This window comes from Pipistrellus kuhlii, unplaced genomic scaffold (genome assembly GCF_014108245.1).
Source record: "Pipistrellus kuhlii isolate mPipKuh1 unplaced genomic scaffold, mPipKuh1.p scaffold_m20_p_8, whole genome shotgun sequence".
Classification (NCBI taxonomy): Eukaryota; Metazoa; Chordata; class Mammalia; order Chiroptera; family Vespertilionidae; genus Pipistrellus; species Pipistrellus kuhlii.
This window is the reverse complement of record NW_023425584.1, coordinates 60,075,859-60,089,060: the sequence shown is the minus strand read 5'-3', so window position 1 is coordinate 60,089,060 and position 13,202 is coordinate 60,075,859. Positions and strand designations below refer to the sequence as shown.

General features: G+C 34.5%; 1 protein-coding gene across 3 annotated transcripts in view; it reads left to right on the top strand.

Moving 5' to 3' along the window:
• SPOCK3 (SPARC (osteonectin), cwcv and kazal like domains proteoglycan 3) overlaps positions 1–13,202 on the top strand; it is a 307,350-nt gene that overhangs the window by 271,359 nt on the left and 22,789 nt on the right. For all 3 annotated transcript variants that reach the window (XM_045576531.1, XM_036424368.2, XM_036424369.2), the window contains one exon: positions 13,045–13,164. In XM_045576531.1, the coding sequence (XP_045432487.1) occupies positions 13,045–13,164 (120 nt within the window). The remainder of the gene's footprint in view (positions 1–13,044; positions 13,165–13,202) is intronic.

Below are 13,202 nucleotides of genomic sequence, written 5' to 3'. Positions count from 1 at the left end.
TTATTCACTTATGACAAACTGCACAAAAAATCTATACACTGTGTAATATTAAGTCTTGCTGATAGTCAAAGACTTATTAGTCATAACAAAAGCTGGAGCCTCATGAAGTATTTTAAGACACTAAAATAAGGACATTTTATAATTTGTGAATCCAAATTAAAAATGTGGCAGGCATTTCTTTGTTTCCATAATGCTTGTGTACATAATATTTAAATATTAGCAAAGCAGTAATTAAGAAAAAGTATGCTTATAGGTTAACAATATTGCATAATTTAACTATTTTTAATTAACGTTATTTTTAAAATGCTGCTTTTCTACAACTCTCAATTACTTTAGAATTTAGTGTAGGTAGTATAAACTCATTAACATTTTATTGTGTTTTCACAAACAGCATTTATATTTTAATTTAGCATTAAGTTATATCTTTTAACATATGTGGAAAAATTTTGTTATACTTTTTTAATAGTATTTATTGTAGGGGGATTTTAGAAACATAAACTTGTAATATTTTATGTACTTAAAAATGCTTCCACTTGTTTCAAACTTAAATATGTTGCTCTTACAAATGCCAGTCAATTTTTATTATTTCAGATGATTGCCAAATGTATTAACATTTTCATGTATGACTTCTTTTTTATCCCACAGTAATTCTTTTACTGTCTACTAGAATTGATTGTAATAGCAAGTATGCCTTCTATTAATATTATGCAAGAGTAAAAGCAGTTCCTGGCAGGTTTCTGAATGGAATTCTTCTGATTAAATATGCATTTTTTATTACTATCTAACCTTCTACAACCTTTAATGTCTGTCTTTTGCTGTTGATGATTAATCTGCCAGTCTGTAAGATGGAGTAAAATTTGAATGGATTTGCATTACTTTACCTCATTTATCAAATGAGATAAGACTATTTATTATGTTTACTATTTGTAGATATATATATGACCATAAAATTATTATCTAGTAGCAAAGGAAATCAACTAGAATATAATGCTAAAATATACAGTTTATCAAATATATTTTCTGATTATCCAAAATTTATCAGACCTACAAAAGACTCTCAAATAAACTCTCAAAGAAAATAATAAATTAAAAAGATTTCCATTTTTTTATTTACCTAACTACCCATTCATCTACCAATAATTTTTGAAGTTCTGTTTATTATCAATATATTTGTGCTGTGCAGAAGATTAGACGTTATTGATAAATATATATATATATAATAGCTCTTTTTCTGTTTTGTAAAATATATATATCACTGAAGATTATTGCTCAGAAAAAAATGTGATTCTGTGAAAACACAAATAAATATAGTTTTGATAATGTTATATATTTTATCATTTTGAAGATTTTTTAAAGCATCTTAAAATTCTTGATAAATTATGCAGAAACAAAATATCTTTGAAACATTTTAAGTTCCGTATTTGTTAAACTCTTGGCTGTGGAACCCTTAAAACAAAATGTAACTCTTCACAGAATTGTGATCTGAGAGGCATGTTTTGAAAATGCTGTGGTTGCGTTGACTGTTTAATCCATGCTGGCAGTGCCTAGAAACCAATTTGGAAACAAATGAAATGTGTGTACTAATTTTTTTACCCCTTTCTTCAATATACAGTTAGGAGTGACAATTGTCTAGGATATTAAATGATTAAAATGCAGAAATATATGGAGATTTAAAAAATAGCTGAAAACATATCTGAGAAGAAATGTTAGCTGTTTAACATGCACAATGTGAATTTCAGGTTATTTGAATTACATTCATTGACACTAATAACGTGCTATCAGCACAATGCATGCATGCCTTCTGTTATGGTCTGAATCATGCCACTCAAAATTCATGAGTGTAGAAGTACCTCAGAATGTGACTATAGTGGAGATAAGGCCTCTAAAGAGGTAATTAAGGCAAAATAACATCATATTGTTGGGCTGTACTTCTGTATGACTGATATCCTTTTATGGAGAGAAGATTGGGATACAATCTATACTGATCAAGGGACGACTGTATGAGGGCACAGCTAGAAGGTAGTAAATTGCACAAAATCAGATATAGATCAATGGAACAGAATTGAGAGCCCAGAAATAAATCCATGCCTCTAATGTCAATTAATATTTGTCATAGTAGGTAAAAACATATAATAGAGTAAAGATAGTCCATTCAATAAATGGTGCTGGGAAAATTGGACATTTACATGCAAAAAAAAAAATGAAACTAGACCACCTTCTTCCATACATAAGAATAAACTCAAAATGAATTAAAGACTTAAAGGTTAGACTCAAAACCATAACAATCCTAGAAGAATACATAGGCAGTAAAATCAGAAACATTTCTTATAGCAATTTTTTTTTTGTTTCCTCCAGCAAGGAAAACAAAAGAAAAAATAAACAAAAATAAAACTAAAATGTTTCTGTACAGCTAAGAAAACCATCAACAAAATGAAAAGATAACCTGCTGAATGGGAGAACATATTCAGCGACACATCTGATAAGGGGTTAATATCCAAAATTTATAAAGAACTTAGGAAGCAATACCAAAAAACAATAATCCACTTTAAAGATGGACAAAGAATCCAATGGACATTTTTCCAAAAAAGAACATAAAGCTGGACAATAGACATATGAAAAAATGTTCAGTGTCACAAATCATTAAAGAAGTGCAAGTTATAATCACAATGAGATTTCACCTCAAGTCTGTCAGAATGTTTATCATATATAATATACATGTTGACAAAGATATGGAGAAAACAGAACCCTTGTGTACTGTTTGTGGGAATGCAGATTGCTGCTGCCACTGTGGAAAGCAGTGTGGAGTTACTTCAAAAAACTAAAAATGGCACTGCCTTGTACTTTCATTTCTTGGAATATATGATGAAACCAAAAATACTAATTTGAAAGGATATATGCACCCCTATGTTCATTGCAGCATTATTTACACTACCCAACACACAGGCATGGAAACATGGAACAAACTGATGAATCTCAGAGGGGAGGATGGGAAGGAGAGGGAAGAAGAGGTTAACCAGATCTTTTATGCATACTAAAGGCCAGGTGCATAATCTGTGCTCTGTGCACTGGTGGGGTCCCTCAGCCTGGCCTGCAGGGATCAGGCGAAAACCAGCAGTCTGACATCCCCCGAGGGGTCTCGGATTGGGAGAGGGTGTAGGCCAGGCTGAATCTCTGCACCAGGCCTCTAGCAAATAAATTTAAAAAATGAACAAAAAGAGTTGACTCCGCCTGATATTTATTCTCCTCCTTGTCTAATAACAGAAGTAGATTTATCTATATTTTGTAGGACATTAAATATTTCCACAAAGTTTGTCATCTTTAAGATGTTTGCCTAGAATGCTACTGAGTCATTTCATCCTGTTTTTAGTTGCTCCTGCTTTTCAGAGAGATGTTTTTATAACCCAAAATGTCACTGACTGACAGCAGATAATGAATCATGTATGGCTGCTGTCCAGATGCCTGCTTGGAGACTCACCTATTCAACACCTGCCCTTTAATGTCTGAACAAAAGGCCTCTCAGAGTAAAACAGCTCCGTCCTGAGACCGGTCCTTCAAAGCAAATCATTTATAAATCAAAAAGTTTCACATACACTTGTGAACATCAGTGTGTTTTAGTAGCTATAGAAATTGTAGCTCATGGTTTAGTAAAATTGTATGAAATATAGCAATGCTGAGGGTTCATGGTTTCCCTTCCATAATTAATCAGTTAACATTTCCATATGACTTCAATGCATAGCACACTCAAACTGAACTTGAACTAACTTTTGGTAAGGAATCATTCTCTTATGATGTATGCATATTTGTTTGTGTGTGTGTGTGTGTGTGTGTGTGTGTGTGTGTGTATTTGTCAGAGATTCTGGAGGGTGGCTTACTACCTGATTCTGTACCCTTTGTAGCTGCTTGTGTACTACATGCAGCAGAGACCTGGCTTCTATATTTAATAGGGTCTGCCCCAAAGTCTCCTTTGTCTCTGTGACAAATACTGTAGCAATTTTTAACTGAATCTTTTAAGAAAGACATAGTTTAAGCTAAAATTGTTCAACCTTGGTCTGGATTGACAGTTACCTACATTTTACTCTGTAATTAGGAAATTGTGTGTGTGTGTGTGCGCGTGCGTGTGTGTGTACATTTGGTTTTACATATATGTTTGCTCTAAAATTTTCAGTCCCTCTTTATTTACCAGATGAAGCTTCTAGAACCTTCTTAGATCAGGCATCTTCCTTTTTCCAAAAGGTTAAAACCATGGTATGGTTGTCCCATCTATTTTTCTCTAACACCTTCAGTCTCAGCTTATGGATTTTCTCAGAAAGTCTTGAACTACTGATTCTTACAGAAAAAACAAACAAAAAAACAAACAAACAAACAAAAAAAAACACTCACTGAAAAAAACACACAAAACTGCAAAATAGCCAGCACCACTTATTTAATAGTATAAGCCAGGAAATGTTCTCATTTTCTCTGACTTGTACTTTATCTAATTTATATGTTCTTTTCGTTTAGTGTACATATTATTTCCTTCCAGGCAATGATGGAAATATTTTTACATTCTGATTTGGGAAAACTTCCTAAGTTCCATGTTAAAAACCCAATTTAGAACTGAACAGAATATATTATAGAAACTGTCATTCATGTTGAAGCTTCATGAACATATTTCAGTAGATGAGAGAGAGGTGTTCAGGCATCCTTCTTTCTTTCATTGCCTGCTGGTGGCTATTCTGTTGACTACACATGCTATATGCATTGTTAGTTAGATTGTCTTAAATAAATATGTAACTCAGACAAGGCATAGAAAAGATGAATTATCTGTTGTTATCGTTGTTAATTCTCATTGGGATATTTTCCCATTGATTTTTAGAGAGAGTAGAAGGGAGGAGGAGAGACACAGAAACATTGATGTGAGAGTATAGTGGTTGATGTTGAGTGGCATGTTGCTTGGGCTTTTCTTTTTGTAATAGACTTGATCTTATAAGAAATTATTGACATCATGGCAAACTTAAGCCCTTTTACATTTAGACTAGTTGTTTTACTAAAATCTTTTCATTGTACCACATTCACACATCAGCCTAATCCCATGAAGCAGACAACCAGAATCTTTGTTCTTTACATTGTTGCAAAAGGTGGTGGCAAATATTTTTTTTTTCTCAAAAGTGGGGTTGGTGATGTTTTATTTCTTCATTTATGAAATTCTTTGTTTTACCAAAAGTTCATAAGATAAAAACATCAAATATGTTTGAGTACCTTATGTAATGATTTTCTAACATTGTGCAAGAATGAAGGATGATTTGAGAAATATGTATAAATCCTTATGAATCAAGCCCAATAGACATAGTAGATATTTTGCTTAGACCCACAAGTTATTCAAACAGAATTGATAACATTATTTAAAGTTAGTGCACAGTTACCTTGTGGATTCCATCACCAACCAGTGGAGCCTTCCCAGAGCTACCTCTCTGCCCACAAATTTGCAGTTAGGTTTGAGCTTCTTATTACAGAACTAGTGGCCCAGTCCACAAAATCCATGCATAGAGGAGGGGTTCCCTCAGCCCAGCCTGCACCCTCTCAAATCGGTGACCCTTTGGGGGATGTCCAACAGGGATCGGGCCTAAACCAGCAGTCGGACATCCCTATCACAATCTGGGACCACTGGCTCCTAACTACTCACCTGCCTGCCTGCCTGATTGCCCCTAACTGCCTTCCCCTCCCCTGCTGGCCTGGTCTCACCCCCAACTTCCCTCCCCTGCCAGCCGATTTGGTTCTGATTGGTCGGTTTCTGAACAGTCACTGTCAAAAGCTCCGCCTCCTATGCAGCCATTGGCTCCTCACAGTTCACTTAGATTTGGTTCTGATTGGTCAGTTTCTATGCCAGTCAACATCTCTGGGCTGATCAGCAGCCCCCACAGAGGCCCAGAGAGAAACAGAAGCATGGCTGCTGGTGAAGCCCAGAGAAAAGAGAGAGGCAAGGACTGATCAATAGCTGCCACAGAGGCTGTAGATCTGACCCTGCCTCTCTCCAGGCCTGATTTGCAGCTCCCTCAACAATCACTGCTTGGTTGCTGCTCCTACACCAGTGGCAGTCAGTAATGGGTTGCCACAGCAACCCAGCACTAACTGCAGGACTGACTTCTGGTCAGTCGAGCTTTCAGTCATTTGGGGCTTTACGGACCCTGGATTTTTATATATTAGGATATTAGGATGTTGTTTCAATGAACAATTCACAGTAATAGACATGAATATTCTTTCTTTAGTAAATGACAATCTTAATAATGACATTTAAGTTTGTTACAGTACATCAGGAGTAATTTAACTTTTTTTTTTTTTTTTTTTTTGTAAAATGTTAGTCTAAAATGAGACTTGAGAAATAATTATGGTCCCCAAAATACAAAAATAAAGGGAAAATAAATAATTAAAAGTAAATATTTAAGAGTTATGAAATATGTCTTCTTTAATTTTTGTTTAAATTTTGCATTCATAACATTTCATTCAATTTCAGGAAATGTGTGGTTTAAAGTTTCTAATTTGGCAAAAATCCCTACTTTGTCCCATGTTTTTATGGATAAATCATTGCCAAATTTAGATTTAAATGACTTGTTTTTAAAAGAAAATTCACTTGGGCATATTATATAAATATTTTCAAAGATTTGATACTGAGCATATTATTTATGTATTTACAGGTAGGAACTTCAGAATAAAATGTCTTGGGCTTCTGGTAGGCACTGAGATGTTCCCTAAATCACTCTATCAATTCTCACTACTTGTGATCCTTTTTTGAGTAATAAGAACCTAGAATGTGAGTGCACAGTACTCATTTTTTTTCATTGTTTAAAGTACTACATATGCCTCCTTTTTCCCCAATTGACGTCCCCACCACCACTCCCACCTCCCAGAACAAGCCCCCAATGCTCCAGTTTCTGTGTCCATTGGTTATGCTAATATGCAATTGCATAGTACTCTTGTGTAGCCTGTCACTGATGCATATTTTATTGACAAGAAAAGAGGCTAGTGTAGCCTAAGAGATTTTTCTGGTGGAATAACTATGATATGAAATGAGGGAACAAATTCTCTAAACTAATCAGTGTTATAAAGGAAGCTAATATTTGCCATGGAATAACTATGATATGAAATGAGGTAACAAATTCTCTAAACTAATGAGTGTTATAAAGGAAGCTAATATCTCAATGTTTGAGTTAATGACTATGATCAATAAATTCTAATTGTCCTCCTTCACCTCCTGTCCACACAATGTGCATTTAGTAATTGCCCTGCAGTTTTCATGAAGGAGAGACCGTGCAGGGAGGGAAATGTCTCTCTCAAATGGAAGGGAAATGTCTCTCTCAAACATATTTTTGGAACTGGGGTGAAAAGCCAAAAGGTATGAAAGAGTATAATCAAGACCGACAATCAGCCTCCCGCCCCTCTTCTCCTCATTTCCACCCTGGGTCATAGAGCTGATCATTTTTAAGCTTACTGCTTCTTCCCACCTGGTGATGAGCTCATTTGTGAAACAGCCATTTATCAACTTCAAACATTACCTTTACATTTTCTGCTTTGATAAATGAGAACATATTTCACTTCTCTCCCACTTTTCAACATAATTACATGGCTATTCTTAGCTTTTTATTGGTTACAATTTAGAAAGCAACATCATTAGCAAAAACAAAAACAGAAGCACTTAACCATCTGTTTCCAGTTCCATAGACATTGCTTGCCTCCATGAGGACATTCGCGTGGCCATGTTTCCCTCCACGTGGACTTTCTCTGCCTTCATGTACCTACTGGCTAGAGTTTGACCGTTCATTGCCAAAACTGAGAATACACTCACATTTTATTCTGTAATCGTTTTTAAATCATCTGTGAATTCTTTATAAAGTAAGCCAATTTGCACATACATTTTTTTATAATGTGACAATGAAAATACCTTTCATTAAAAAGTTAGAATTTATGCTGCAGTTATAGCTATACAAATGCATATATTTTTTTCTTTCTTAATGGACAGTATTACTCAGTCTTAACTGCATCTACCATTTCATATCCCCATATTATGACTATGGTAAGTTTTTACAAGTTGTTAACCAGAGACTATTCTATCAAATCACTCTGGCCATCACCCATCAGATTTGTTTGTTACTGAGCTGACCATAAGCTTGCTTCATTTTGAAATGTACTACATAGCTAGTCTAAATACCTTGCTTCTCAGTTTTTGAGTGAAGTTCCTCTTTTATAAATTTCATGCCATTGAATTTTTTTCCCTTTAGTTTCTTCTTTTAGTTTGCTGTTACCCATTCTCATGGGGGCAAGGAATGCAAAAATATCTGAGCTCTTGCATACCTACACATGCCTTTATTCTACCCTATTTGATTGATAATTGAGTAGATATTGGGTACTTGGTTAAAATTTATTTATTTTTAATATGTTTTTGTTGATTTTAGAGAAAGAGGAAGGGGGAGAGAGAGAGAAGCATCAATAATAGAGAGAAATATCAATTGGCTGCCTCCTGAATGCCCCCTACTGGGGATTGAACACACAACCTAGACATGTGCCATGATGGGAATTGAACCAGTGACTTCTACCCTGTTTCCCCGAAAATAAGACAGTGTTTTATATTAATTTTTGCTCCCAAAGATGTGCTAGGTCTTATTTTCAGGGGATGTCTTATCTTTCCATGAAGAAGAAGATGGTACACATTTATTATTAAATGAAAATAAAGGAAATTTATTACCTGTATACGGTATGGTAGTACGGTAGTTGTCAACACAAACTAGACAAACTGTGAATCCTACAGTATCAAGAATTTACTCATTTATTCAATGACAAACATGTCATCATCTTCTGGAACATCATCATAAGAATCCAATTCCTGAATTTCCTGGTGAATTTCTTGTGACTCCATTTCTTTCAGAATCAGTGGACCAAATCTCTCATGTTTAGCAATAGCACTGTCTTTAAATGAGTCCTTCTTATCAAGGTAGCCTGCTCGCAGTGCATTTGCAATGCAACTATCAGTTGTTTTCTCCCATGAATTCTTCACCCAAGTCACAACTTCTTGCAGTTTAAGTTTCACAAAGTTTCTGAGACAGAGCCTGGGGGGCCTTATTTTTTGGGGGATGCCTTTATTTCAGAAGGAAACCTGTAAGTAGGTCTTATTTTCGGAGGATGTCTTCTTTTCGGGGAAACACGTTAGGTACATGGGACAACACTCAACCAACTGAACCACATTGTCCAGAAGTAGAATTTATTTCTATTATAATATTGAAGGAGTGCTTTATATTGTTCTGTAATCTGCTAATAATTATTGGAAGATACAGCTGAATCTTTGTGTTTGGTAGTGATTTTTTATTTGCTTTTCAGTCTGACTATGTTTATTTTTAGTTTTTCCTGAAAGTTCTTATAATTTTATTTTTATGTTTTATATTCTCTCTTTTAAAAAATATATTTTATTGATTTTTTTACAAAGAGGAAGGTAGAGGGATAGAGAGTTAGAAACATTGATGAGAGAGAAACATCGATCAGCTGCCTCTTGTACACCCCCTACTGGGGATATGCCCACAACTAAGTAAGGTACATGTCCTTGACCTGAATGGAATCTGGGATCCTTCAGTCCACAGGTTGACACTCTATCCACTGAGCCAAACCGGTTAGGGATATATTCTAAATACTGAAAGATATTTTGGTATGAGTGTATTTAGATCTAAATTTTATTAATTCAGAAAAGATCTCGGTGGTTCCTTTTTTTTTTTTTTTCTTCCCTGAAAACTTGTCCTTTTGCTGCTATAGGAATTATTTTCTTTATTTTTGAAATAATTTATCAATTTCAACTTATTCTTTCTCTTAACAACTTCCATAAGGCAGATAGTAGACTTGTTAATCTGGACCTCTGTGTCTCCTTTCCTTTAGGTTCTTTTGCTCTAGTCTCCCTCTATTGTTTTTGTTTTAGAGTCTAGATTGTTTTCTGGCTTTATCCCCAGTGATTCTATTGTGTTTGTCTTTTCAAATATGTGAGTAGGTGTGTGTGTGCACAAATATAAATGTATATGTAACTTTTTAAATTTTCAGGACCTCTTCCCTTTTCATTCATTTGCTTTACCTAATATCATGCTCTAATTAATAATTTGACACAGTTGAAGAACCTTGTATTAAATCCTAGCTTTTCTACCCATGGACACAGACAATAGTGTGGGAAGGCCTGGTGTGGATGGTGGGGGCAAGGCTAAAGGAGTCAATGGAGGGAAAAGGGGGCATATGTAATACTTTCAGACAATAAAGATAGTTGTTTTAAAACCTAGCTTTTCTTTTAATCATATTTATTATGTTGTTATGATTTATTATCCTGTTATTTATTCCTGGCTACAACTCCAATTAGATCAATGAGTACCCAGTACTGTTCTAATTCACTACTGGCTATAAAATTTTGGGCAGTCATTTATATTCAGTGTCCTACTTTCCATAGCTATAAAAAATAATAATCATTTACCTGATCTTCCAGACTTTATATTAAAATCAAATGTGGAACCTCATCAAAGCATTTCATGTTGTATAAATACAATGAATTATTTCTAGGGGAACAGTTAGAAAATATGAAGATTGGACATTTTGACTTATTCTACAAAAGAACAGTAGTAAACTACAGATGTCTGTCAGACACTCACAAGAGTGAAGTTTGACTGGTCATCTTGAAATCCAAACATGTCTGTAACAAAGGATTTGATTAAGAGTGAAGTAGGAATGTCATCCTATAAATAATTTTATAGTCCAATATTGTTTACCTCAGGTATTTTGTTGTGTGATAAGGACATTTGACTTATGACTTATAATAATGCCTAACAGTAGTATAAGCCTCTGTCTGGAAAAAAAAATAAAGGCAAGTCTTATGGGGTGACCTCCCTCGTGGGTCCCTGTTGATGCTGAGGAACATGTGGTATCATATTAGCTTATTTTTCCAAGAGATCTGTTTTTAATTAACCTTAAAAATGAACTTGGACAGACTGACAAATCTCAGAGGGAATGAAGGGTGGGAAGAGATTAACCAAAGAATTTATATGCATGTATGCATAACCTATGGTCACAGACAGTAGTGTAGTGAAGGCCTATGGTGGGGTGGGAGTGAGATGGAAGAGGTCAATGGGGAAAAGGAAAAGTGACATCTGTAATAACTTTCAACAAAAACATAAATTTAAAATAATTAAACTGGAAGATACATGTTCCTTTAAAGAAAATTTATTGACATAGGCTTTGTGTGTTTTCTTTTAAAAATCTGTTCTGGCTGAAACCAGTTTGACTCAGTGGATAAAGCATCAGCCTGCGGACTGAAAGGTCCCAGGTTCGATTCCGGTCAAGGGCATGTACCTTGGTTGTGGGCATATCCCCGGTGGGGAGTGTGCAAGAGGCAGCTGATTGATGTTTCTCTCTCATCAATGTTTCTAGCTCTCTATCCCTCTCTCTTCCACTCTGTAAAAAATCAATAAAATATATATTTTTAAAAATATGTTTTGTTCAATGTACATCTCTGCAGTGATGATCATGTCACATGACAACAGTCATAATTTACTAAAATGGAAATTGATAGGTTTCAATGAAACAGTGTCTTGTTTGAACTAATTTGAATCATGCCACTACTGAGGCAGTTTACTATAAAGATTAAGAGATGTGCCTTAGTGGTTGTGTGTCAACCAATGAGCCAGGGAGTCATCATTTGATTCCCGGTCAGGGCACATGCCTAGGTTGTGAGCTCCATCCCCATTGTGGGGCATGCAGGAGGTAGCCAATCAATAATTCTCTCTTACCATTTATGTTTCTATCTCAATTTATCCTTCTCCCTTTCGTTCTGAACTAGATAGATAGATAGATAGATAGATAGATAGAGATAGAGATAGATAGATATAGATATAGATATAGATATAGATATAAATATAGATTTTTTTTAAAGACCTTGTATTCTATCTTTTGGATACAGAATTTGGATATGACACTTGCCAATGCATAATTTTTCTAACACTTAAATGTCAGCAATATTAGCATAGGTTTTATAAAGTTTTTATAAGGATTAAACATGTTATTATAAAGTATTTTTTATAGTATGTAGTGTTAGAGGCTATTAGTATTATTATTATCAGTATTATCACAGGATTCTTAATTCCTAAAATATTCTAGTAAAATACCTGCATCATCTTACATATAAATTGAAGGTATTGTGTTTGTAGAATATTAGAGTAAATTTTTAAAATGCTATTTTCCTTAAATATAAATTCATTGAACTCAAAAAATCATATGAAGTCACAGATATTTCATTATATATACATGATAAGCACTATAGCACTAAAATTTATTATCACAGTTTTAAAAAAAAACCTGTGCTAAATTGATCAACCAACTTTTTATCATTTTTAGCAGATTTTTTATTAGATAAAATTTTGTTTTTTGTTTGGGTATGTTATAGCCCCGTGGTTGGCAGACTGCAGCTCATGAGCCACAGGCTCTTTGGCCCCTTGAGTGTGGCTCTTCCACAAAATACCATTGCCTGGGTGAGTCTATTTTGAAGAAGTGGCATTAGAAGTTTAAGTTTAAAAAATTTTGGCTCTAAAAAAAATTTCAGTCATTGTACTGTTGATATTTGGCTCTGTTGACTAATGAGTTTGCTGACCATTGGTATAGCCAATAATAAATGTGTAAGTATTCAATTTGGATTTCCAACTCTGTATTTCCCCAGATGATTACCACCTTACCAGGACAAAAGTGTACAGAACATACATATTTGACCAATTTATGTGATGTTAAAAATGAGAACATTCAGTTGCTGTTATATTCTAGTGAAAAGTGGAAGTACAATTCTACTAGTAATATTTCTTTATTAAATAAAATATTATACTACATCTCATTGCATTTGAAACACATTTTTAGTGTTTGAAAAGCTGAAACACAATTAGTCATTGCCTTCCTTTTCTTATCTTTTAGTTGTTTTTTACTTTGCAGTTACTGGAATAGTTTGAGAATTAGCATTGACCTTATGCTAAGTTATTATTCATGATTGTTGTTGTTCCTCTTTGTTTTTAGCATGTAGTGACCTGGAGTTCAGGGAAGTGGCAAACAGGTTGCGGGACTGGTTCAAGGCCCTTCATGAAAGTGGAAGCCAAAACAAGAAGACAAAAGCATTACTGAGGCCTGAGAGAAGCAGTAAGATTTCTATCTTTGAAATATGCCATTGTCTTTGA